General features: G+C 38.9%; 1 protein-coding gene across 1 annotated transcript in view; it reads left to right on the top strand.

The window, feature by feature from the left end:
- Positions 1–27,511, top strand: part of Cubn (cubilin) — a 221,132-nt gene that overhangs the window by 147,678 nt on the left and 45,943 nt on the right. The window contains exons 41-54 of the mRNA XM_021193965.2: positions 1,253–1,399; positions 3,565–3,755; positions 3,889–4,072; positions 7,191–7,365; positions 8,495–8,673; positions 9,824–10,033; positions 10,659–10,799; positions 11,439–11,620; positions 15,878–16,049; positions 17,343–17,549; positions 19,841–19,990; positions 21,455–21,576; positions 22,834–23,059; positions 24,468–24,655. Coding sequence (XP_021049624.1) covers positions 1,253–1,399; positions 3,565–3,755; positions 3,889–4,072; positions 7,191–7,365; positions 8,495–8,673; positions 9,824–10,033; positions 10,659–10,799; positions 11,439–11,620; positions 15,878–16,049; positions 17,343–17,549; positions 19,841–19,990; positions 21,455–21,576; positions 22,834–23,059; positions 24,468–24,655 — 2,474 coding nt within the window. The remainder of the gene's footprint in view (positions 1–1,252; positions 1,400–3,564; positions 3,756–3,888; positions 4,073–7,190; positions 7,366–8,494; positions 8,674–9,823; positions 10,034–10,658; positions 10,800–11,438; positions 11,621–15,877; positions 16,050–17,342; positions 17,550–19,840; positions 19,991–21,454; positions 21,577–22,833; positions 23,060–24,467; positions 24,656–27,511) is intronic.

Raw genomic sequence — 27,511 nt, 5'->3', positions numbered from 1 at the left:
GAAGCTGGGTGCAGCGGTGTAACACTGTAATCCTGAAGAAGCTGGGTGCAGCGGTGTAACACTGTAATCCTGAAGAAGCTGGGTGCAGTGGTGTAACACTGTAATCCTGAAGAAGCTGGGTGCAGTGGTGTAACACTGTAATCCTGGAGCTAAGCAAGCAGAGACAATTCACTGGGAATTTTGTCTCTAAAGGCAAAGTAAATGGTTCCTCCTGAGGAAGAACTCTGCGCAAACATGTATGCACACCTATATACCAAAAAACTTAAATAAATAGATACACACACACAGAGAGAGAGGGAGAATGAAAAGTGCACATATACAGATGTAAGATACTCTCTGAAGAATTCTGTTTCAAGCTTCTTGAAAAACTTCATATTTATAACTGCCAGGGTATTGATAATTACATGGAAAACAGAAACTGACTTGTCAGTATTCAATGAGTGTGTGTGTGTGCGTGCATGTGTGTGTGTGCATCTGTGTGTGTGTCATGAAAAGAGCATGTTTCCTCTTGTCTCAAATTCTATCTTATTTTCTATAAGTTTGAATTATGTCAATTTTCTGCCTTTAGAAGAAAACAAGTATTTCCCCAGCCAAGGATCCTGAGTCTGCTATAATTCCTTTTATTCTGCTCAGCTCCTGCCTGAAATAGCTGATGTCTCTTGGTGTCCCTTTCTGGGGGCCACATTTGCTGCGATCATCTTTTCTCAGCTTCCATGTAACTGTTGTCAGTTTACAACAAAACAAAACAAAAATTTAAAAGTACAAAAAGAATCCCCTGAGTGAGGAAATGGTCATACAAAGCTTTTGGACCACCTGGTGAATGTTCTCAGATTGTGAGCTCTGAGACTGAGCCAGCCTCTCTCTCCTTTTGGTATCTGACCTTCAGCCATCAAAGTAACTGAGATCAGAGCCTCTAACCTCCACTCACATAATCATGGTCCTTGATCCCTTTCCAGCCCATCTTTCTGAGTTTTAGTGCCAGGAAGACCTGGCAGGAAGTTTTAGGAAGACAGGAAGACTTGCCTCAAAGATTTTTATTGAAAGGGTTAAGAAAAGGGCAGGCAGATGGTGGCAAGCTGGAGCCAGAATGACTTAAAGCTGGCTGCTCCTCTTGTTGAGAACACTATTATCTCCTAGGAACTTGTGTGGTCTGAGAAAAATATGTGAGCAGTTTTGGCTGGGCTGAAAATGATGGTGGAATAGATTCCTAGGACCACATTTTTACACTGACATTTCCCTTCTTTGGTCACAGGAGACAGTAGATTATCCCAGCAGCTGGCTGTTCTGTGTGGCAGAAGTGTTCCTGGACCCATCCGCTCAACTGGAGAATACATGTACATCCGCTTCACATCAGATGGCAGTGTCAGCGGAGCAGGCTTCAACGCCTCCTTGCAGAAGAGTAACTTGGCCAAGCATTTGCACTTTTATTTCCTCCTCCCTCCCCTCCCGCATCTCCTTCCTTCATCTCCCCTTTCCTCCTCTCCCCTACTCACTTTTCTCTCCATTATTTCTGTCTTATTCTTTTTAAAAAATATCTCCCTCTGCCCTCTTTCTCCTTCCCTTCCCCTGTCCCCTTCTATCTTCTCTTCCCCTGTCTTCTCTTCTCCCTACTTCTTCCCGCTTTTATCCTCTCCTCTCCCCTCCTTTCCCTTTCCTGTCTCTCCTTCTATTCCCTCCCTTTCCCACTCTGGTTTTCTCTTTTTGCTTCCTCCCTAATCACTCACCTCTTCTCAAATCAAGGCACAAATTATAAATCAAAAGACACAGGCACCTGCTATGACATGGAGCCTGCTACTAAGTCCTCACACAAACCAGAGCTGTCTATTTGTACAAGAGTATCTCTTACACTTAGATATCTGAGTGGTACCTCTCACTTCTGTGAGAGATGTGCTCATGGTAGACATAAGAAAGAAACAGTTCTTTGAGAATAACTTTTACCCTAGCTAAGGGTTAGACCTAGAAGATAATACCCATAATTTCCATCAAAGAAACTATGGATACATGCTGTCTCCACTTTAAGAAATAACCAGTAAGTAATTATACAGGGTATACCTTCATTAAGGCCTTAGATGAAATTAATCAACTTGAGTGTGATCTGCTCTTGAAATAGAGACTTGTTTAGTCAGAAAATGTGTGTTGTATATGAAATGCTCTAATGCATAATAGCATTGAGATTTTTCAAAACTTGACAGCATGTGACGTCTAATAACTTTAAAAGTAAGCTAGATTGACATTAAAGAAATTGTCTGTGGAATTTTGAGAAACAGCCATGTATGAAAAACTTAATTTTACTATGGATTCTTAACCTAATACTGCAGCTAATCTAGCATTTCCTTCCCAGTTTATATGTAGCTTTTATAAAGGATGGAGCAATCAAAGGAAAATGATCTACCTTATACTCAGCAGAAGCGGGCTATGCAGGGGTCATGAGAATGGGCTTTGGAATTAGAGTTGAAACAAATGTCTGTCTCTGCAGTTTGACTTGTGTGAAGTTTCTGCTACAGGCTGCCTAGTATGACAATGACAACGTAAGGCCTGCTTTATCATTCCCTTTCTTTAACTCATGAAGTCAAATATAGAAATAGCCCATCTAGATAGATAGATGACAAATAGGCAGATAGATAAATGATGATAGGTGTGATAGATAGATAGATAGATAGATAGATAGATAGATAGATAGATAGATAGATACGTACATGCATACATACATACATACATACATGCATAGATACATAGATAGATACATAGGTACATAGATACATAGATGATAAATAAATAGATGATAGATAGATAGATAGATAGATAGATAGATAGATAGATAGATAGATAGAGGTAAATGGAAAGATAGGTATAGATAGGTGATAGGTAGATAGATAGATAGATAGATAGAGGTAAATGGATATATAGTTATAGATAGATGATAGGAAGATAGGTAGACAGACAGACAGACAGACAGACAGACACACAAGTGACCTCCAAAGCCTTCCCATTCTTATACAGAATAGGCCCTCTCTGCTCCCTACCTAACCTCACTGAGCTACTTTCTGAGTTGCTCAGGCTACCTCCTCCATTCTGAGTGCCAGAGATGCTCCTCTCACCATATCAAATCTTCATACTGTTTTCTGGACTGAGTGGTTTTCTCCCCCATGCTCACTCAGTCTAAGTCCTTTTCCTGTTCAGATCTCTACTCAGGTCTTACTCCACTCCACTAACTTCCCAAGCAGCAGAATATGCCTCCCCATCACTCCTTCATTTTTGTTTATTGGATTCACAGCTTTTTCACACAGTAGACATTTGTTTTTAACATGTCTTCTGCCTCGGTAAAGTCAGCCTTTGTGAAAGTAAGTGCTCTTTCCTCTGTGGCTCAGATCTTAAGCACCACACCGTGAGTGTCCAACAGTGTGTACTGCTTCAGTGATTGTGCCTTTAGTCATTTCTTTCAAATCTCTCATCTGCTGCTTACATTCTGAAAAGTCCCCTATTTGGGGAGTGGGGAGAAGAAAAGAATAAAAGCCTCATTGTCAATATTATTTAAATAACTTACCTTTCTTTCTTCCTGGTAAGGCTGTGGTGGATATTTGCATGCAGACCGGGGGATTATCACATCCCCCAAGTACCCAGACAGCTACCTTCCCAATCTCAACTGCTCCTGGCACGTTCTGGTCCAGAGTGGTCTGACCATCGCCGTCCATTTTGAGCAGCCTTTCCAGATCCAAAACAGAGGCCCCTCTTGCAGCCAGGGGGATTACTTGGTGGTAGGTCCTGCTCGTGACGCCGTAGTTACTGTTTCTACAGACTTAATCTCAAACTCTTGGTATGAAAATTGATAGGAATTTTAATCCTATTTTGCCGCATAAAGGATGTTATACAATTTTAATGTCTTTCTAGCTAAGAAATGGACCAGATAACCACTCTCCGCCGTTGGGACCCTCTGGAGGAAATGGTCGTTTCTGTGGAATTTATACTCCATCAACTCTGTTCACCTCAGACAATGAAATGTTTATTCAGTTCATCTCTGATAATAGTAATGGTGGACAAGGATTTAAGATCAGATATGAGGCAAAGAGTTTAGGTAAGCACTTACCCTGAGAATTATATCTGTATTTTTCCTGAGATTGTTTGATTCTGGGATTTTAGAAAACAAAGACAAAGTTTTCTGAGGTAAAAGTCATAGTGTGAAGAACAGCTGCCTGTGATCTAGGACTTAGAGCACACTTAGCTATTCAGCATGGTGCGTCTTAAAAAATGTGTTATTCTTTCTACTTCACAGGCAAGCAATATGAGGCTTTGAGTTTTCCAAGTTACTGTTTGTTTCATTTTCTAGTTAATGGTGAAAGTGAATTTTCCATCGGTAACAAATGAACTGATTTTAAAGCGCCCCTGAGTCCTTTAGTTTTTCCATGAGGTAGTATGGTAAGGGCTGGGACTGCTCTGTATACCGTTGCTACATTCTTGCTTTATGGGGAACACTGACCTATGGTCCTATTATTACTTATTTAATTATTGCTCATCTCTTATATTTCAGTGGCAATCTTTATGCAAAGAGCCTATTTGATTGTATTTAATTCTATTGCAGTGATTTGTTTTTTGTAGCATTTACTTTCTAACATTATTTAACTAAAAGTCAGCGGAGAATAAGCAGCAGAGCTAAATCTCTACTTTGTTCACCCAAATTCAATATTATGAATAATTATGTGACCTCAATCCCAGATTCTCGAATATGCATCAAAAGATATATTGATCTTGGTAAAGCTGTAGAAGTTTGCTGCTGTTGCCATTGCTCCTGCTGCTGTTGCAGGTCTGCTATAGCCTAAGGTAGCCTGGGATGCACTGTGTAGCTGAAGGTGACCTTGAGTCCCACATCCTCCTGCTTTGGCATCCCAAACATTAGAATTATAAGTAAGTGCCACCATGCCCAACTGAAACTGTTTTTTAATATACATGATCTCAGATGTGAGAGAATTCAGAATATCAGCATCATTTCTTCACCTGGGAAAAGGACACAAACACCACTGTTAAGCAATCATTCCCCAAATCACTTATTGGCTTGAGCAAGGCCCAAGGCAAGCAGTGTGTTTAGTCACCTCTCAGTGCATTGAGCTCAGGCACCCGGGAGCTGTTAGCAGCTCTGAGGGCAGCTGTCTGTGCATCCCTGTCCTCATGCTGGCATCCACAGTGACTGAACAGGCTGGTTTGACCTCCTTCAAGACCCACTTTCCTACTTTGTTAATGCCTGGATCAACCTTAAGTCGTGACAGTTCAGATGTACCTAAGTATATTTTCTTTTTAGTTCCTTTCTAGGCCCACCAGTCATGCATGGACATTATCATCTCTCTGTCTTTTCTTACACATATGTCTACCCTTCATATTAAAATCCAACAAAGGTCTTTTGATTTTAAAAGCTCTCTTAGGGCAGCCATAAGCAATGATTGTGCTCCTCTCTTCTTTCTTGCTAAGCCAGACTTCTCCCTGACTCTCTTCCTTTGGTGTCTACCTCATACCATTCCCCATGTCTTCAATTATCTTCTGAGTGAATAGCTCTTGGCATCACTTGCTGAGCTTTGTACCATATTTCTCTCTGGCTATAGTTGATTGAGATTTCTTTTTCCTGTGCTAGATGTCTTAAATTCTATTGGCTTGTTAATTAGTTAGGTGAACATTTATAAAGAGCTTTATACTACACCCACTACCTTCTTTAAAGCATCCCTCTGTGCATCATCATCATCATCATCATCATCATCATCATCATCATCATCTCTCTCTCTCTCTCTCTCTCTCTCTCTCTCTCTCTCTCTCTCATCTATCTATAATACCTATTGACTATCTGTCTGTCTGCCTATCTCTATCTCTCTTACCTCTGTCTTATTCATTCTGTCTTGATCGTTCTCTCTGTCTCCTGGCCTGTATGTCTGTCTGTTGGTCTGTCTGCCTGTCTGTCTCTATATCTCATGTTCCTACTCTGAGACTGGCTTTTGCTCTACTCCCTCCCCCAATAAACCTCTTGCCTTAGATCTGTTGTGTGGCATGATATCTTAGCTGCACACCTTGGCCCCAGATCCTTTGTGATTTTATCCTGACACACACAGTTACACCATCATGAAGCTTTTGTAGTAATAGAACAAAATAGAAAGTCATAGGTCAAGGCACTTTTCAAATGCATTGCTGGACACCACAGGCAAGTAGTTTATAATAAAGCAAGGACATCTCTATTGGCCTTTGATGCTAATGATGACATTCTTAGCCATTGGATTTAAAGCTAGGGATCTATTAGTATATTTCAAAAGGATTTACCTTAGTCATGAACACGGCTACTAGATCAAACACACTAGAACAACAAAGGACTATTAAGGAAAGCTAAATATAGCTCAAGACTGCAACAGTCCTCTCTATAACCCTGAAAGTTCTCATCAGTTAGTTCTCTTTGTAGAACATCAGCTCACATGTTCATAGGATGCTGTAATATGCTTTGTACAATCATCATTTTGTTAGCTTTAATGAAAAAAAATCCATCAGAATAGATAATTTGGATATCAGCATGGTGGTAAGTGTTTATAATCCTAGCTCATGGGAGGTAGCTGTAAGAGGATCAACAATTCAAGGTAACCTCAATAACATAGACTGGTGAGGCTCATCCAAGACTGCCTCAAAAACAAACAGGCTAGAGAGATGGGTAGTGGTTAAGAAAATTAGCTGCACTGGCTGCTTTTCGAGACCCAGGTTTAATTCCCAGCATTCATTTGGCAGCTCACATCTGTCTCTATATAACTCCATTTCCAAGGGATTGGATGCTTTCTTCTGACCTCAAATGGCACTAGACATGCGTGTGGTACACAGACATACATACAGGCAAAACACCCATACAAATAAGGTAAAAGTAAAATTAAGTTAAAAAGTAAAATAAAATAAAAAACAAACAAGCGAACAACATTTCCCCACACACACACACACATTTCAAAGCAAAACACCTGACCTAACAAAAGGCAGAACAGATTTATTTGACAGAATAAAAAGGGACATTCACGGTGGCTCGTTTTATAGGAAATTCAGGATTTATTTGCTTATAAAGAACATGAAGATAATTCTGATGAAAGGAAGTCAGGAGGGAAAATACAGAAAAGCTGATGGTAGAGACTGTGGTAGCTATGTCCTTATTCACCAGACTGCAGACTGACCTGACTGTTTCTTGGCAGCCTGCGGGGGTACTATCTACATCCATGATGCTAACTCTGACGGATACCTGACCTCCCCCAACTACCCTGCTAACTATCCCCAGCATGCCGAATGCATTTGGATCTTAGAGGCGCCTTCAGGGAGAAGCATACAGCTCCAATTTGAAGATCAATTCAGTATTGAAGAAACACCCAAGTAGGTCACCTCCATTTTAATGGTCCTCCAACCCAAAGTTAATATTTTTTAGCTGTCATGTCTCAAGACAGTTTATTTCCTCTCTGCTCAGCAGTACCTGCTGCCCAGAAAAATGTAGGGACAAAGAGATGAGTTAATGCCTGAAGCCTCAAAGCCTTGCCTCATGGCTGTTCCTACAGTTAAGTAGATTATGTGTGCAGGTGTCCGCCTTCACCCTCGACATATCCTCCAAGAGACACTGGGAGTGATGCTTTGAGGCTTATGTCATTTATTTGTTCTTCCTCTCACAGGAAAAATACAAACTCTCTTAGATGAGTATTTTCGGTCTAGCTTCATATTCTGTGTCACAGATGATAAATATATTTGCTTGACAAATAAGAATTTGTGTGTCGGGGCCATAGAGGCTACCAGTGCCCCCAAACAGGACTGAAGCAATCACTCTGCAATGTCCTAGTCTTGGTTGCATCAGGATTCTTGAAGGATCATGACTTGCACAGCATGTGTGACTGTGCTGAAAACCAAGGAAACTACATAGTCTGTGATACCAAAGCAAAACTAAAAGCTGAAGCCCACTTCTATATCATCATCTTTATCACCTTTTTGAAACATCCATGTATTTGTGTGAATAGATGTATGTCACAGCAGAGCTTCTGCTCAGCAGTTTTTGATATCAAATATGATATGATACCAAATAAGTATGGATGGTCTGGTTCGACTTTAGTAGGAAACATTAGTAAAAGCTTGTCTTCTACCAGTCATAGTCATGGAACTTCTAAGAGAGGTTGATCTTTCTCCTATGGAGACTATTCAATTATCATGTCTGACAAATTCTATTCTAGCTAAATCCATAGTTCATCTGAAATGACTTTTGTGTTTCTAAGGCAAACACAAAACAAGGAAAGAACTATCTCCCAGGGTAAAAGCTGTCTGCTTCAGTCATTCATGGATAGATGTATTGTCATTAGACAAACGTATGACATTTAAAAACATCCTGAAGCTTTAAGAGACTCACTCATGTTCTCTTATCATTCAGAAATGATAATTGAGTAATGTCCTTAAAGAAAGAAGTCTTTTATTAACAAAAAGTCAAAAACCCAGTTTTTAAAGTTTGATCATTTCTTTCTGCTAGCTGTTCTGCAAGCTACCTTGAATTGCGTGATGGAGCCAACTCAAATGCACCTGTGCTTTCCAAATTGTGTGGGCATGCTTTGCCTCGAAACTGGGTATCCTCAAGAGAACTAATGTACTTGAAATTTCATACTGATGGTGGTTCTGGCTACATGGGATTCAAGGCTCAGTATTCTATAGGTAATATATTTTTTTATCAGGAAAGAAGTGATTCGGGGGAGCACTACAAGTTTAACTACACCATGCCTTCCATCTGCCTACTTTAAGATTAGGGAGAAGAATGCCATGCATTAATGCACAAGGATGCTACCAATTTTGTTACTTTATATTATGCTAAGTGCAATTTTTATTAAAGCGTTGGTATTGTATATTGTCCTATTTGTGTATAAAAGTATTTTCAGTTGTATCAAATTTTTGTTTCATTCTCTTACCATGAAATAATTATAATATACTTACAAATGATAAAATTCCTTAGTGATTCAACAACTCACTTGAATAACGACTTGGAACACTGTACACCATCCATAGAATGGTCAGACCTTTTCACTCTGAATTTCCAGTGCCAAGCCAGTCACTCTATGAAAAGCACATTGTTACCCTGGAGTTTGATTCCTTTATTTAAAAAATGAGCCATAAACAGATAATACTGAAGATTTACTCCAAGTATATAACACCACATATTGCATATAATTTAGTGTCTTGTGGGTCTGAACACTCTCAAAACAAATATACAAATCAGCAAAAATTCAGAAAGTCTAGTTTAACAGTATTTAATCTATACAGTCTACCTTTTAGCCATAATTAATCTAGCTATCATATCCATATGATAAACAATAATAGAATAGTATTTTCAAGCCCTAATAGACTATTTACTGAAATGCAGTGTGTACTTTGTAGTTAATCTAGAGTGGTATGTATCTGCTCTTGCCAGCCAACCACTGTGCCTACTCCAGAGGAGTATGGACAGTGTTGGGGATCATCATCAGAGAGTACCAAGCCTTTCCATTCTACCAGTTGCTTCCTGGATGAAATTTACATACAAGCAATAGCTTTTATATTCTGCCCCTAGAGAATGAGTGTGACATTACAGAATATGACATTCCACAGTCGTCTTCCATTTCCCATTACTAGGTAGGCTTACGGTATCTTTCTTTCCACCCATAATAGATTCCAAATACTTAGGAAAACCTTAATCAATATTTTCAGATTGTTCAACTTCTTTCAATATTCACTAGGCTCCTAAAAGTTTTAAATTATCCTGGATTAATCAAAAAAAGAATTCACAATAGAATGTCATTTGTGTATGTGTGTGTGTTTGTATATATTGTAGTTTCGTGCGGAGGAACAGTCTCAGGGTACAGTGGGGTCATCGAAAGTGTTGGTTACCCAACCCGTCCGTATGCAAACAACGCGTTTTGTCAGTGGCATATCCGAGGCCTCCCAGGACACTATCTCACTATCCGTTTTGAAGATTTTAACCTTCAGAGCTCCCCTGATTGTGCAAAAGACTTTGTGGAGATCTGGGAAAATCATACCTCTGGTCAGTGAAATACTGCTTTCTTTGTGGGTGTTTACTTCTTAATTTATCCAGTCTCAGAAGCATCTTCACTTCTGATAAAGGCAAACGCTTGTCTGATGTCTTTGAAATGTAGATTTCATGGGCTCTGGGCAAGATCAGTAGTTGTTCTCTGCATGATTCTAGTGGATCACAATGGATGCTCAGTATCCCAGTAGCCATTCTATGGCCATCTTGGAGAGCACACTGAAAAGCCTTGGATTGAGAAGGCACCCTCTTCCTATGGAGACCTCTCAGTGCCACATGTGGGTACTGGAGGAGCCTCCTGAAACATAAGGAGAGGGAAGGGCAGTGGATCCCATGTTACAGTAGAAGAGGCACTTGGATCATTTCTTTAACCAAGTGTGCAAGCCTTCCTTAACTGGCTGAGATAGGTTTACCCTAATTGGTTCCCCTATTTATACATCTGCATATATTTGAATATATTGATGTTTGTTCATGATTTTCTCAGCAATGGTTGCCATTTCTTCATGGACAAAAGATGACCTCATAAATTTGGTTTTCTTTGTCCATGCAAAACAGCTTTAGGAAAGATTAACAAAAATCAATCACCCAGGCATATGCATAACTAATTATTTGACTCTTCCAGGTATCTTTCTGGGGAGATATTGTGGAAACTCCATTCCTAGCAGTGTTGACACTTCTAGCAATGTTGCTTCAGTCAGGTTCGTCACAGATGGCTCTGTCACTGACTCAGGATTTAGGCTGCAGTTTAAGTCCAGCAGAGAAGGTAAGATCAATGATTTATTAGAAGTGGTACTGATCGGTTACAGAGGATATACACTATGCTAGGTCCTCTCATGGCAATGACTTGAAAAAGAAAACGTGATGCTCTCTTCTTGTCCCTTACAACAAGATAAAGGATAAACACTCACCAACTAATGAAGTTACCACTCGAATAAAAGCCAAAAGGAAGTAACATGTATCATGAGAGATGCAGAGAGACTTCCCTGCAAGGCCCAGTTTGAAAAAAGTAGTCCATTATAATGCCCTAGAGCTATCAAGAACTCACATTCCTAAATGCCCTGACAGACCTGGGTCAAATAAAGATCTTGTCTAAAATACATAGTAATGACTTTAGGTTTCCTAAGTTTGCTATGCTTATTTGTCTTTTTTTATTCTGGGCCCTGATAATTATTTAAATGTTGCCAGTGAACTGTTTTCTATGGAAGAATATGTTAAATATTGATAGAGACAAGAATTGAATACCAATATAGATATAAGAAGTCAAGAAATGAATACAGATGAGCACTCTCATACATGTGGAAACAAAAATTATGACCAATAACTTTTTCTAGATGGGTCATTAAAAACTAATTTTAAATGCAAAAAGGTATTTTGATTAAATGCTTTTCTTTCTGTCTTTCAGTGTGTGGTGGGGATTTACATGGCCCTACTGGCACATTTACTTCTCCCAACTACCCAAACCCAAATCCTCATGCCCGGATCTGTGAGTGGACGATCAGTGTGCAAGAAGGAAGGCAGATTATCCTAACTTTTACCAACTTGAGGCTAAGTACCCAGCAGGCCTGCAACACTGAGCACATCATTGTAAGTGTTCCCTGGAAGCTGGGCTCTGTGTTCTATTGAGTATGGAATGTGTTCACATAGACGTGGTAGTATGAAAACTCAGTCAAGCTATTACCACCTATGCAACTGCATTTCACACAAATTCTGAGTATTTTAGACAGAAGGAAATCACCATAAACTTCTTTGAGAGACTGTCATCAATAATTGCATGCACACAGGTTATATGTTGGTTTTCAGAGCAAAGCATTATTTTTTATATTTATATATTTTTATTGGTTATTTTATTTATTTATATTTCAAATGTTATACCCCTTCTCAGTTTCCCCTCCAAAAACTCCCTCTCCCGTATCCCCTTCCCCTTGCTTCTTTGGGGGTACTCCCCCACCACTACCTCCTCTCTGCTCCTATGATCCAGCCACCCTAATCTCTCTTCTGTCCCTTGATTATGCTCAGAGTTCCAGCATCATGCCTTAACTGCTGATATGGCCTCCATCTAGACTGTCCCTCCCAAGATGGCTGCCTGATTATCTTTTCATGTCCCTTAGACCTCTGCTCTAGTGGCTGACCCCCACCACCTCATTATAGGACCCTAAATGAAGCAAGCCGCACCTTTACCTGTTCCTCCCTGTGTTGTCATTTCACAGTACTTCACACCAGCTTCCTGAGCTCCAGAACTAGTTTCCTTTGGTGAATCCCTAGTGGTCTATATTCTTGGAGATAAGAGTTTAATGAATGAATTGGGGAAATAACATGATTACCTTTTTTTAAAAAAAAAAAAAAAAAAACTATTTTTGTTGCTATTTAGTTGTCTGCTGCTCAATCGGAAATCCCAAATCAATGTTTGCAATTTATTTTGACATCCCATGACATCACCTCATCACTTGCTAGTGCCTCAACATGGCCTCATTTAGCTTTCAGATTATTGTCTCAGGTCTAGTATCTGAAGTACTGAAATGTTTCCCCCAGAACCGGCGTGGTTGTCTTACGTTTGAGAGCCAGAGACTGCTGGGTGCTGTTTCTGTTTTCTCCTTTCCCCCTCCTCCTTAATGCACCTACTCTCAGAGATTCTAATTACTTCTTGGAGCGTTTACATCATTGGTTCTAGCTAACATTTCCTATTTTGCACCTCTTTAGTTAGTTTTGGGTCTCATCTTGCCATGTCCCACTATAGAAACTGAGGAATTAGCTTCCTCCCATGAGAAGTGCACACAGGGAATTCAGAGTTCACGTTTTCTGTCCACTTCCCTGTTTCAGTCACACATGTCAGAGTTTCCATGATTGGTCCACTTGGATGATTATAGAAGCTACATTCAGGCTAAACCAGGCAGTATGCTGTGCCCACGTTTCCATTTGCTTTTTCAAATAACAATAACAGTTGTACTATTTTTACATTTTATAGATGTTAGTCACTAATTTTTCTACACACCTTCCATCAAAGGCATGCATGTCTATTTTTGTCACCAGTATCCTTGTCCATCTGCAGCAAGCCAGCTGGGAGCCATTGTTTTGGGATTTTCCTGCACCATTGTGTCTGTAGTCTCTCCATTGCATTCTGAACGGGCCAGCTGGCTCCATGATGCTGTTGTACATTTCCTTTCTTAGTCAATTTCCTGCTTTTACTGAGGTACACGCTCTTGTAACTCTCTAAGGACATGATTATGCATGGCAATCTTTGAGTATCTGTAAGATTTCTGCTTTATTAGAATCATTTGAATGCGTTTATTAAACTATTATAGAATCATAACTTGAAATTTCATGTAGTTTCTTTCAGTTTGCATCTCTATTTACATTGGTCTCTGGACTTCACATTGGATGTTTCCCCAGAGTACTGGTTGTTCTTCATTCATGTTTTAAAAATCTGTGAAAAAGCTGATTGGGAGCTCTGTGTACATACCTGAGCCTGGAAACTGGGATTTGTGGAAGTATCTCAGACAGACCTTTACTTATATTTATCTTCCAATATCATGGCTTCAGATCTTTCCTCATGGGAAGGATGAAACTCCATCAAGGAATCACTTTGGGAAATCATTTCTGTAGTAGGATGTTTAAATTCCATTTCTTTAAATCATTTTTATGCATTGATGTTTACTTTCCTCCTCTATACTCCAAACAAGTGTAGGGATGCTGTTTGCCCACCCCCTGTGTACTTGAATGCTTGTCCGAATAGAGGGAAACAAAACCTAAGATCTACAGGCAGCATGGCTGAGCTCTGAGCATCCTGTTACTTGCAGAACACCACACCCAGCTGGACTGTGTTTGAAATTCCTCCAAACCCAGCAACCAATGTGATGACTGAGATGGTGGAAAGGAAAGGCTGCACCACACAGCATATGGGGTCATGAGACGAATGTTCAAATTCGTTCCACCTCATAGCAATTCTTAAATCTTGACTGCCATGTGTCTGCTCCCACCTTATGTCTCCCGAGGCTTGTAGTTTCTGACTACAAAAGATGTTAGAAGACAAGACATGAGGTCACACTCTGGTTGCTTCTAAATACAGAAAGAAGTCCATACACTAACTGGTTGACTGCACATGGTTTACTCATTCTATGCTACCCTTACATAAAGATGCAGAAAGAGGCAGTGGAGACCACTGGTCATCGCCTCCAACACCTCCTATCCGCCTTCTAGTTCCTTATAAATTATTTTGATTCTGAGAACACATTACCTATTCCTGTTCATAGTAGCATGAAATATGTATTTTCTTCTCTTGCTTTGCCTTGTGGGAAATTTGGATCCAAATTCAACTATTCCTAGTTCTTGGAGTTTCAACAGACTATAAATCTTTGTAGTGCACTGTCTGCATTTGGAAAATGGAGTCCTACTGCAAAACCAAGTAGGTAATTAGCAGAGTCTGTGTTTGTATCTGCACAATGAGTGATGGAAACATTTCCTGCGCTCCTGTAGCTAGAAGGCATTTTAAACCAGAAACCACCAAGCAGCTGAATTCAGTCATTAATTACTGTAAATGAAAAGGCTTGCATCCCTGGGAGTACAGCATGTCCTACTTCAACCAAGCTTTTAGTGCTATTATATCCAATAGTGAGCCATTCAAATCCTTTTTAAAAATAGGGATATCAGTTACCAAGTGAGTTGCTATTTATTTCTTAGAATTGTTTCTGCATTCTGAAAAGTGTTCACAAAGCCTTGTGCAGAAGCACTCACCCTTCACTAGTCATAACTCAAGCAATTAATTGCATTTTGATGCCAGTAATAACACAGTTTTAAAAAGCCAGATGAGTAAGAGCACACCAACTGGTTGTCCAGCACCAAACAGAATGTCCTGAAAACATATCCACAAGGAACATTATACAGACTCAACGAGCGATATTTAAGACTGTCTGTACACATACATATATGCATGCAATAACAATTAGTAAAGAAAAAAGAGGCCATGAAAATGAAAGAGAGTGGGGAGGGCTCTGAGAGAAGGTTCAGAGGGCAGAAGAGGAGGGAGAACTGTTATAACTCTATTATAATCTCAAATACAAAAAAATTAAGTCAAATGATTAAGAATGTAGAAACTTTAAATCCATAAATAATTAAGAAAGAGCCATTATAGTTACACAAAGATAGAGTTTTTTTCTCAAGTTACTTTTTAAGCAGCAGTGGAGAACTGGCTCAGTTGTTAAGAACGTGTACCAGTCTAGTAGAGGGTGGAGCTAAGCTCCCAGTACACACATTGGACACAGTCACAACTGCCTGTTGCTCCAGCTCCAGGTAGTCCCAATGTCTCTGGCCTCCTGGCCTCTGCGAGAACCTGTGCTGACATGCACATGGCCATACCAAGATATGCTCAAGCACTCCTAATTAAAAGCAACAAAGTAAAACCACTTAACAGTACTCTTCAAGGTATTTAGAGTGACTACGTACACTAGGAATAGCCTAAGACTAACATTTCATTTCATATGTTAAAGCTTCCAAGGAACAATTAAGAAAATCCACAGAGTCAGTGAACTCTGTGAAGTATAAAGAAGGCACAGTGACATGTTTACCTTACACATAGAGCAGGGTCTCCACTTGCTGTGCAGCAGCCTCTCACCTGTCACACACAGGAGGAGGACAGACTTCCAAAATTTTCATTTGCTCAACATTGATTCTAAGGCGGAGAACTATACTCAGTGTGGCTCTGTGGCTTGTGGTCCTGGGAGAGGTGTCTGTACCAAGCGACTATGGTCTCTTTAGAAGGACATGAGTCTGGGCTGAGAATGCTCATCCCCTGAGGGACAGTCTGTAAGGTGGGCAGCATAACTACAAGTCAAACTATTTTTCTAACAGGTATTCAACGGCATTAGAAGCAACTCCCCCCAACTACAGAAACTGTGCAGCCGTGTGAATGTGACCAATGAGTTCAAATCTTCAGGAAACACGATGAAAGTGGTATTTTTCACTGATGGCTCCCGGCCATATGGAGGCTTCACTGCTTCCTACACCTCCAGTGAAGATGCAGGTAATGTAGGATGCTGCAAACTCACTCCTTGGGGTCAGACTCACCCAGTATCCCCACAAACACTACCCCAAGCAGCCAAGCCTTCTGTTTTCTCTGCAGTGATCAAAAGTATACCCACAATCTTCAACACAAGAGCAACATCTGGAACAAATAGAACATCTGGTTAAGGGGTACAAGATCTGGGAGGAGGAGCAACCATTGTAGTTTCAGGGGGGGAACCCTTGCATTTTGATTTTTTTAAAAAAAGATTTATTTATTTATTTATTTATTTATTTATTTATTTATTTATTTTATATGAGTATACTGTTGTTCTCTTCAGACACACCAGAAGAGGGCATTGAATCCCATTACAGATGGTTGTGAGCCACCATGTGGTTACTGGGAGTTGACCTCAGGACCTCTGGAAGTGCTCTTAACCACTGAGCCATCTCTCCAGCCAATGACTTTTTTTTTTTAAACAACAAAATTTTATTAGATTACTTTCTAGCACGATTCCATGTAAAGACACTGTTAGAAGTGACTCTGAACCCACACTAGCTGATTCATTATTTTGTGTTAAAGAAAACATTTACCTTTTAGGGTTATAACTTATTACCAAAGATTAATTAATTTCTAATAAAACTGAATATATGTCATTATTTTTTGTTCATCTACTTATATGTGTATTTTCAGTGAAAATAATAAAGGGGTTGCATTTAATACAGATTATCCCCAAATTAAGCAACATGTAGCCTGGGTTTAAAGTATCCCCTTCCTTTTGGGGTTGCTGTTATTTTCCAAGGGTTTTGAATTTCAGGAAGAATGAAAATAAACATATCTTTAAATTTTTAAAATTTATTTTATCGGTATAAGAGACATTTGTTACCATATTAAAAATAGTGGGTTTGTCAACACTTTAGTGTTATATTACCTATTTTATGCAGATAAATTGTTGAACCAAATGGGAAATTGCTCATGAAAAGCCACTAGGACCTAGCAGCAGCTTGTGCATTTTTCTAAATTAAGCATTAAACGAATAATATGCCCAGTTTTGGAGAAACTGATGCACAGCCAAACCACAGCCATCTTCACCATTCCCGAAGGGAAATAAAGGAACTTCGACGTGCGCACTTTTCCTTCATAAACCCAAAGGCATTTCTCCTATAGTTTTCATGCTCTTTGTCTACAAGCCTGACTACACCTAGAAGAGCTCATTGACACAACGTTTATTCTGTCACTCGCTGTGCCTTGATTGTTGGAGTTGTCTGTTATGACATGGCTCTTACTACTCTTCTCTGCCTTTTGTCGCCTTAGTGTGTGGTGGAACTCTTCCAAGTGTCTCTGGTGGAAACTTTTCTTCTCCTGGCTATAATGGAATTCGTGATTACGCAAGAAATCTAGACTGTGAATGGACTCTCAGTAATCCAAATCGGGAAAATTCATCCATAAGTATCCATTTTCTAGGACTTTCCCTTGAAAGTCATCAAGACTGTACATTTGATGTCCTTGAGTTTCGAGTAGGTGAGTTCAATGAAATAACATGCTTTCTCATTTATCTGCATAGTCTTCTTATTCTTGGACAATGCAAATGGCTACTATCTCTGTACAGAAGATACGAAAGAGCTTTGTCGGTGCAATGCTGAAATCCTGCGTTCCCATGTAGGAAGCATGACCTATGAACTGTGAATGAAGCAGGTCCTTAGCAAGCAAAGCCTTCTATCTCAGGTTTCCTGTGTGGGAGGTTCACCCGAGTTTGGTTCCTGAGAGTCTCAGTCCTATCAGTGTGCTCCACTGGTCCTATGAGATTAAGCCCAGTGTGGTCAGACTGCCAGTAGTTTCCAGAACCTGAGGGATTCACAAAAGGTGGCTCAATTCTTTTTAGGCCTTAGAAGTTTAAAAACCCTCCACAGCATACCAATGAAGAGAAGCACGTGGGGCTATTTGGGAAATTATCCTCAAAGACATCTTTCATCGTTTTTAATGATACAAAAGGATCAAGGCATATTGGATGAACCAAGCTTCTCCTAAGATTTAAAAAACAAAAACAAAAACAAAAAACCAACTCTGTGTTCATGAACAGTTGATTCCAGCTCCTCATTACAGTTCAGGCATAGATGATATAACTCTGCTGTCCCCGGTGTCATCCTGTTGCTAGCTTCCCAGAACATAAGTATGTAGACAACAGATGAAGAAAGTATTATAGGTGACCTATACTGTTAAATGATGGTTGCATTCTCCTTAATCCCCAGTTCTAAAGAAGAGAAGGATGAAAGCAAAATGTAGTGGACAGCTATAATAATCAGTGGTGGCTGTCTGTTTTGATTATTGCCATTTGGTTATTATTAACATCTTTTATTTTAGGGGAGTGATTCTTCAAAGACCTCCCATAAACTTTTGGATGGTAGAGACTAGGATAAAATACAGAGGAGAAAAACAGTCTTAATGTGACTATATACATGCTATTAAATAGCAAGTTAGAATCATTTGTTTCTATACAGAAAATAATATTTTAATATATTTTAATATCATATGTAGTGGTTATAATATTGTAGTGTTGTCAGGCTATGAAGCAAGTTTAAGAAATCAAAAGGGTTAAAGAATGTGTTTCACGAGCCGGGCGTGGTGGCGCATGCCTTTAATCCCAGCACTTGGGAGGCAGAGGCAGGTGAATTTCTGAGTTCGAGGCCAGCCTGGTCTACAAAGTGAGTTCCAGGACAGCCNGGGCTATAGAGAGAAACCTTGTCTCAAAAAAGCCAAAAAAAAAAAAAAAAAAAGAACGTGTTTCACCTCTAAAAGTTTAAAGATAATTTCCATTCAGTCTTCATAGCAGCTCCATACCAAGGCCAAAATTGAGAAGACCTGAGCAGTTACCCATGTTCTCTTTTGAGAAGACAGAGTTTTTATTAAGGGCTATGATATGATATGATATGATATGATATGATATGATATGATATGATGTGGTAACAGATCAGGGATTTTTGCAAGAGAATTATCCCAGTTCTCTAAGGCAAATGCGTCTGAAAGTGGACATGGCCATTCGGGAATGCTCTCCATGAAATGCTGGTAAGCACTTACTCCCTCTGCCTCTTGCCATACCATTCATGGAAATAAGGAGGGTGGCTGTATATTCGATTTCAGTCGGGTAAATTCAATTTTCTCTTTATTCCTCCTGATTTACAGGTAGATAGTAGAAATATTCTCTTCCATTGATTTATAAGGTCAGGGGTGTTCTTCTGACAGGATAAATTGGAAGCAGATAAATATGCACTCTCCAGGAACTCTGCAAATATTAATCATATTTCTGGGAGAAGCAATTGTCATGAAACCTATTCAACTCAACACTGGCAGGTCTTGGCCTATGTGCCAAATGTTCTTCTGTTCATTTTAGATAATCAAATGCAAAGAAGACTCTTAAGAAGCTCAGGCAATTATCACCTTTATCCTAAGAGCATACTTACTTATTATCACTGTTGGCATTACATTTCTTCTTCCTTTACAAAGCACAAAGCTCAAGGAAGTATTATGTTGGTTGCAACTCTGTTTAGATATGTGAAAGTATGTATGAAGACACAAGCTGGAACAGATTGGCACTGATAACAAAGATGTCTCTACATCCAAACAGCATGTCTGAGAACTCTGTCCAGTGCAATTGGCAATGATTATATAGGATTTTTTTTTAAAATGTCTGCTACTGTACCTGGATTGAAATACATCAAGGAGTGCTTTTTCTTATTTTTATTATTTGGTCCTGTTAATTTAAGGTATTTGTCCAAACCCTGTAACCATGTCACTTGCTATACTGTTTTATTCAGGTAATGCTGATGGACCCCTAATAGAGAAGTTTTGCAGCCTGTCACCACCAAGAGTGCCCTTGGTCATCCCCTACCCTCAGGTGTGGATACACTTTGTCAGCAATGAACGTGTAGAATATACTGGATTCTATGTAGAGTACTCCTTTACAAGTAAGTCCTGAAACATACCACATATAAATATATAGATTCATGTCTAGGCATATAATGGTTTCATTGTTAATTTCAATGAAATTTTCCAGGTTAAATTTTTAACCAGTTGTTATTGATATCAAGAAAAGAATTTTACGGTTTTTTAAATATATTTTCCTTTATTCTGGAGACCCCACTATATTCTTATGGTTTTAATACTTTGATTCTCGTTCATTTCTTTGTGTAGACAATTGTGTCTTATTCAAACTGCATTCTTTTCATTTTGTTTTATATGGTTTGGTTTAGTTCCCATGTTTGGTCAGCTTGCATTGACATATTTTCTCTTGTAAATCAATCTTGAATTTTTAGGATAAATTCTACATGGTCCCAGTTTATGTTTTATTCAGATTACTGAATATTACTTATAATTTGTGTTGGATATACATGTGTGATGTTCAGAGTTTGTATGTAGAAATTCAACCTCAGGTAGGTAGCACAACTTCTTGTCTGGGTTCACAGATGATTTTTTTTTCTGGCCCCTTTCACTAACATGGTAATTCTTTCAGATTTGTGAAAATGTTCCCTTGTGTGAAAGTCTAAAGTTATTCCTCCTATGCCATGTGGTTGCTGGGAATTGAACTCAGGACCTCTGGAAGAGTAGTCAGTGCTCTTAATAACTGAGCCATCTCTGCAGCCCCCCATGTCTTGGTCTTAACTCTCAGTCAGCCACACTTTCTGTTTGGCACTGCTCCTCTGTGTCTGAGTGCGCTTCTTGTTTACAGATTTTCAGAAACTCACTTTTCCCTCTGTCGAGTTTGACTGTGATCAACACGTTTTGCTATAGTTTTGTATATTTTTCTTTGTGTAATAACAAAATTCATGGTTGAAGGAAGGAATAAGCTCAAACATAATCTTCATGTGCAAACTTTTCACCCGTCCATTGTTTTTCATCCTATTGAAAGAAGAATTGGGCAAAGAAACAGTGTTGATTAAATTGAACAGAAGACCATATGATGATACAGACCTGTACCATCTTTTCAACCTGCTATAATTATCTACCCTTTGAAACCCAAGTACTTGTTATGAAATGATGATATATTTGATTGTGGGGCAGATAATTTCTTCAGGGTACCTATATTCTCATGGTCAGGTGTTCTCAAGCAAAGTAATGTTATTTATACTTTCTATAGCACATTCTTAGCTACATACTATGGATAATTAGTCTCCATTACAGTAAAGACAATCTCCTTGATCCTGTTGAGGCTGTCTTTACTGTGGAAATCTGTCTGACATACACCGTTTGGAAGGCAGTTCATTTGCTCCTATTCTTCTAGCCAACTTTGATCTTGTTCAGGTTTGTATTCACGAGTGACTGCTTGATTGATCGTATTTTTACCAGAAAGTTTGATGATAATAATTAAGAATTTTGTCAGTTCTGTGAGTTTTTTCTTCTCTCTTATTAGAGGTTTGTAAATCTAATTTCAGACTGTGGTGGAATACAGACAGGTGAGAGTGGAGTGATCTCAAGTCCTAACTATCCAAACTTGTACAGCAGATGGACCCAGTGTTCATGGCTACTAGAAGCCCCAGAAGGGCACACCATCACTGTGAGTTCTTACAGCTGGGCTAAATGTTGACAGGACCGAATCAGGGAAAGTGTGTGTGTGTGTGTGATTGTGTGTGTGTGTGTGTGTGTGTGTGTGTATACGTGAGTGTACTGTGAGAGTATATGTGTATGTAAGTGTGTAAGAGTGTATAAGAGTGTGAGTGTATGTGTGAGTGAGTGGGGTGTATGCATACATGTGCATGTGTGTATGAGTGTATGTGTATGTGAGTGTGTGTGTGAATGGATAAGAGTATGAGTATATATGTATTTATGAGTGTGTGAGAGTAGAAGAGTGTTAAAGAATGTGAGTGCATGTGTGTGTGAGTAGGTGTCTATATGCATGTGCATATGAGTGTATGTGTATGTGAGTGTGTGTGAATGCATAGATTGTGAATGTATGTGTGGTTATGAGTGTGTGTCAGTGTAAGAATGTGTAAGAGTGTGAGTGTTTGTGTGTGTGAGTGGGTGTGTTCATGTATGTGCATGTGTGTGTATGTGTATGTGAGTGTCTGTGAATGGGTAAGAGTGTGAGCATATGTGTCTTTAAGAGTGTTTATAAAAGCCAGGCAGTGGTGGCACATGCCTTTAATCCCAGCACTTGGGAGGCAGAGGCAGGTGGATTTCTGAGTTCCAGGACAACCAGGGGAACAAAGAAACCCTGTCTCAAAAAACAAAAAACAAAAAACAAAGACCAACAAATAAAAAAGAGTGTTTGTAAAAGTGTGTAAGAGTGTGAGTGTATGAGCATATGTGTGTGTGAGGGTGAGTGTGTGCATGTATGCCATGACTGTGTGTGTGTGTGTGTGTGTGTGTGTGTGTGTGTGTGTGTTTGTGCCTGTACCTGTATAAATAAGCGAACAGACTTTGCATTTATAATCAAATATATTTTTCTATAAAATTCTTTGTTTAAAGTACATATTTTCATCTACAATTAATGTGAAGAATGTTATCTTTTCTCATTAGTAAAAATTAGTAGAAGATAATTTAGCCTCCAGGAAAGAGGTGGATTCAGTAATGACAGGAGCTGTCACTTTAGCCTAAATGACTGCACTTCTTGGACAAAACTAAACTGTTTTTAAATTCACAAGAGGACTTTCACTAAGGAAAACAGTGTGGACATGAGAGAATGAAAGAAGAACCAGAAATAGAAACCATGTGACTTACAAGGGAATGAATCGTCTGTAGAAAACACGCCTGCCTGGAGGCGGGGTGACTCCTTACAGCTCAGGGGCCTCATTATGCCTTTTCTCTTCTGCAGCTCACATTTAGTGACTTTAATGTTGAGGATCATCCAACTTGCACTTCAGACTCAGTCACTGTCAGGAATGGTGACTCTCCTGGATCACCCATCATAGGACGATACTGTGGACAGTCAGTCCCTGGGCCAGTACAGTCTGGTTCCAACCAACTTGTAGTAAATTTTAACACAAACAATCAAGGGCAAAGTCGTGGATTTTATGCAACATGGAACACAAATACTTTAGGTAAAAAGAAAAAAACTATATCTTCTCTATACTTAACCTTTTTTTTTTTTTTTCAGTGAATTTTTTTTTCTTAACTAGTTTAAGTGTAGTCATTCCTGAAGAGGAGTGGGTTCCAGGACTCCACTCAGTACCCAAATCTATGAGTGCTGAAGTTTCTTGTGCAAAATGATGTAGTACTTGGGTGTAATATATGAATGTCCTCCAGAAAACATTATCTCTTTAGATATTTGTAGTCCATAATAAAATATATATGTGATGTATATAGTTGCTACATATCATATTGTCCAGGAGACAGTGATACGAGACAAACAGTCTTACTCTTAGCAAACAGGAAGAATTTTCAAAGAGTTAAGACAGGGTCTGCATTATGAAGAGTCTTGATTGATGTATCGTCTCTGGAGATATGGCATGTTAATGGGTAGTTTGAAGGAAAAAAACAGATGTTCTTTGTGTTTTAAAATAAAAATAAAAGCTGCTATGGATTCTGAATCAAAAGAAGACAAGGGATGTGTTTTTAAAAATAGCATTGTACCTATGAAATATGAATATTATGAAAGGTCTCAGAAACTATAGGTGCTTGTATTGGATAGTTATTCAGGATTTTAGTAAATCCTAACCATCCCAGGACAATTCTTCACCACAGAGTTGGTTAAGATGAAGAGCTCTGTAGAATGAGTCCTACTCCTCATTAAACCATTAGCTTTCCCTGAGCTCACCATAGAGTTGCAGAACCGTTGGCCCCAGAGCAAAAGATCATGCAATGCCCCTTAATTTAATTTCACTCTGTTCTGAATTCATACTTTTCTTTGTCATCTCTTAGGTATGTGATTTAAGCTTATGAAAATAATCCTAGACTTTTCTTTCTTTATATCCCTATGAGTTACTCAGAACCATAAATCAGTTTCAATATGAATGAGCGAGACTACTAAGTAGGAGGACCTTCTCCAGTTTTTTTTTTAAACAAAAAAACAAAAAAAAAAAAAACATTTTTTTTTTAGTTCACTGTGGTAAACTAAAATATCAAAGGCCCATAGATGTGTACTCTCATGTGTTAGTGTTAGGGAAATGCAGAGTGGGTGTGGTCTGGCTATCTACCTACTACACAGTCTTAAGAGAGTAGAAAGGATGGATTGGAGCTGAATGGGAGCAGACTATCTACTATGATTTGAAGGCTCAGATCAAACGACTTCAGGTGGGTGAAGTGTGGGTCTACCAAAATGGCGATAGTCATCCACTTAAAACCCTTCACATAACGGGCTCCTGCTTATGCCATGCCCCAAAGATGAGTCAGATGTAAGAAAAGATGAGTTATGATCTCACATGTAGAAATGTTCTCTAGCCATCTTTGGTTTCCAAAGTTGATATTTTATCTTGAAGATTGATTTTTTTCCTTCTGGAAAATTTCCAGGTTGTGGTGGAACACTTCACTCAGATAATGGTACAATCAAATCTCCTCATTGGCCTCAGACATTCCCAGAAAACAGCAGATGCTCCTGGACAGCTGTCACTCATGAAAGTAAACACTGGGAGATTAGCTTTGACAGCAATTTCCGAATCCCCAGCAGTGACAGCCAGTGTCGGAACAGCTTCGTGAAGGTTGGTGTACACCTTTGTTTAACTCGTTTTGTGAATGGAAGCATTTTGACTACAGAGGACTGGAAGACATTTCTCAAAGAGAAGAGGGTACAGTTTTCTTGCTTGAATTGTTTAGATGTAAAATGAAGAAACCTCAGCTGTTAGAAAGTAAGATTTGAACCCTGGAGTACACATAGTCCTGTAGCCTTCCATCTGATGATCAGGGCAGAGTGACTAAATTAAGGACATTTTTCTCTGACCTTCTTAAATTGTCATGAGCATTGATGGATGGTTTTTCCTTTCCTATTTCATTTCTTCCTTCTCTCCTTCCCCTCCATCCTTGCTCTTTCTCTTTCTGTTCCTATTTTTGTCTTCCTATCCAAAAAGAAAGTACAGTACAAATAGTATAAGTCTCATCACAAGGCAAATTTAATATATGCTATGAAAATTACAGATTGGAGTAGCTAATGTCAACCTTTATTCTGAACATTAAGAGTCTCAGTGGTAAAACACCCATGAAAGACCCACTAAAAACGATGGCCGACAGGAAGGTAGACAGGCAGCTATTCTCTAAAGTAGCGTCTCTGCTCACACAAGATTGATTGGCACTTTCCACTTACATGACCATAACTGTATTGTAAGTTCACTTTAGCTGTGCTATCTTGCATATAGTCTCATGGGGAGACTATGCCTTTTAGTGGAGAGACCAATAAGCTCAAGTCCCATTAGCAGGGAATATATTTATCTCTGTCATACTTAACACCCACATGTATTTTTAATATTCAATTTAATATTTTGGCTCAAACTATAAATTGAAGAGACTGATCCCTACCTCAGTAGAGTTGTTTTAAATATTAGAAGTAAAATGACATAATCGCATAAATACTACCTAGTACTTTGGAATATAAAAATTGCCTAATGAATGGAAATGCCCTTTTAAAAATCAATGTTATTATTTCCTATTATCTCCCAAATTGTTTTATATTACATTGATCTATTCTTCGTGTTTAAATAAAAGTCTAATACTTACAAAATATGCACATAGTAAAATAGGTTTAATGTACACTCCCCTCATTTGCATCTTCCCATGAAATAAGAGGGCTCTCTTTTCACAAGATGAGTCAATTCAGTGCACAAGCTTCAGCGAAGTCTTCTTAGTTTCTGAATGGAAAAAAGTTAATCTAGGAAACCAACTTGGGATCATAGAAGTTCCTCTGACAGGGTCATATAAGCCTAGGGCCAGCCCAAATTGAGACCAATTAGTAATATTGCCAAAATAAGTAACAGAAGAAACACTCTCACTGAGTGTGAGACTTCTCATTGGCAAGATTATAACTGTGCTATGAGCTCATTTTTATTCCAAAGAATGCTTCTGTATAGACAGAAGTCATGAGTAAAGGACCCAGGGATAGCAAACTCCGTGGAGTGAGCAGGTCCTTGGTGACTTTGAGTCAGAGTCTATTTTCTTTGTAGAGACAATAGGGAAGGTAGAGAGAATGGTCAAAGTCCAAAACCCTTCTTTGTTCTAAAAATCAGAGATGTTCTTCAGATGCCCTTTTAGGGTACTAGTAGGGAAATCCTACTGGACACTTCCTCTTTGATGGAGAAAAACACAGAGGTGAAAACACATGACTGGATCTCTGTAGATCTAGGAAGCATTAACTAGAGTAGAGCTGACTTTACACACGCATCATCCTAGCATTCAAGAGGCAGAGGCAGGAGGACGATGGTGCCCAACTCAGTCTTGGTGGCATAAGAAGTTTGAGGACAGCCTGATCCATATGAGACACTGTCTCAAAAAATAAAAGGAAGGAAATACAAGTAACATCCCAGAAGGCCCATAAAAACCAAGGTGAAAAAAAGTGCACCACAGGTCTTGAGAAAATCCAATTACCATTAGAAACAGAGCCCAGGAATATGTGCAAGAGTGTGCACTGAACATAAACACATGACATTGTTCTGAAATAAAACATGGAAATAGGACTCATAGCCTACTAACATAAAAAGTAATATGCTTAGGTCACACGAAAGAGGAACCCATCATAAACAAACAAAGACTATTAAACTTTGAGAGAGGAAAACTAATCAAGTTATGTCAACCCTGGGATGTTGGACAAGTGTGGCAAAGATGTTAATACTGCTGTCATCAAACCTTCTCAGGAGTCACCAAAGAATCCTTTAAAGCCTTGTCATGACAAATAAGTCATAAAAATTTCTTGACAAAGAAACGGTGTTACAATGAGGAACTAAAAGCAAATTATAGAACTAAAAAGTACAATAGAAATAACTATTTAACCTCAATAGTTAAGTAGAAATGACAGATGGCAGAATCAGTAATTTTGAGGAAAGAACAGACATCACTGCTTGGACCAATAAAGAGAAAATCAACTTCAAAATAGCAATCAAACATGATCAGAGCCTTAGGGGCCCATGAACAATAACAAAATACCCAACAGTTCTATCACTGTACTTTTAGAAGGAAAGAAAGCAATTCAACTGACAGATAGTCAAAGAAATAGTTAAGTTCTGAAATAAAAGAATTGTCAGCAACAAATTTAGCATCTTGAAAATGATTTTTAATGTACAAGGGAGAATTTAAAAATTCTCATACAAAAGGAAACTAATAGAAAATATCTGTCAGGTACTTACCATTAAAGATTGTTTAAGGGAACGTATTCAAACTAGATAGAATGGTGTGGGGAGGAATCATGGAGTACAAGGAAGAAGGAGGGAACCAAGAACTGAGCAGAAATGTGTGCATCAGTTAGAGAATAGCTTCCCATAGAAGTTTATGGCTTATATTTAGTAATTTAAACGAAAGAATGCAATGGTGTCTGTATTAGTCAGGGTTCTCTAGAGTCACAGAACTTACGGATA

Source organism: Mus pahari, chromosome 3 (assembly GCF_900095145.1).
Source record: "Mus pahari chromosome 3, PAHARI_EIJ_v1.1, whole genome shotgun sequence".
Classification (NCBI taxonomy): Eukaryota; Metazoa; Chordata; class Mammalia; order Rodentia; family Muridae; genus Mus; species Mus pahari.
The sequence above is the reverse complement of the archived record's forward strand: the minus strand, read 5'-3'. Positions and strand labels throughout refer to the sequence as shown.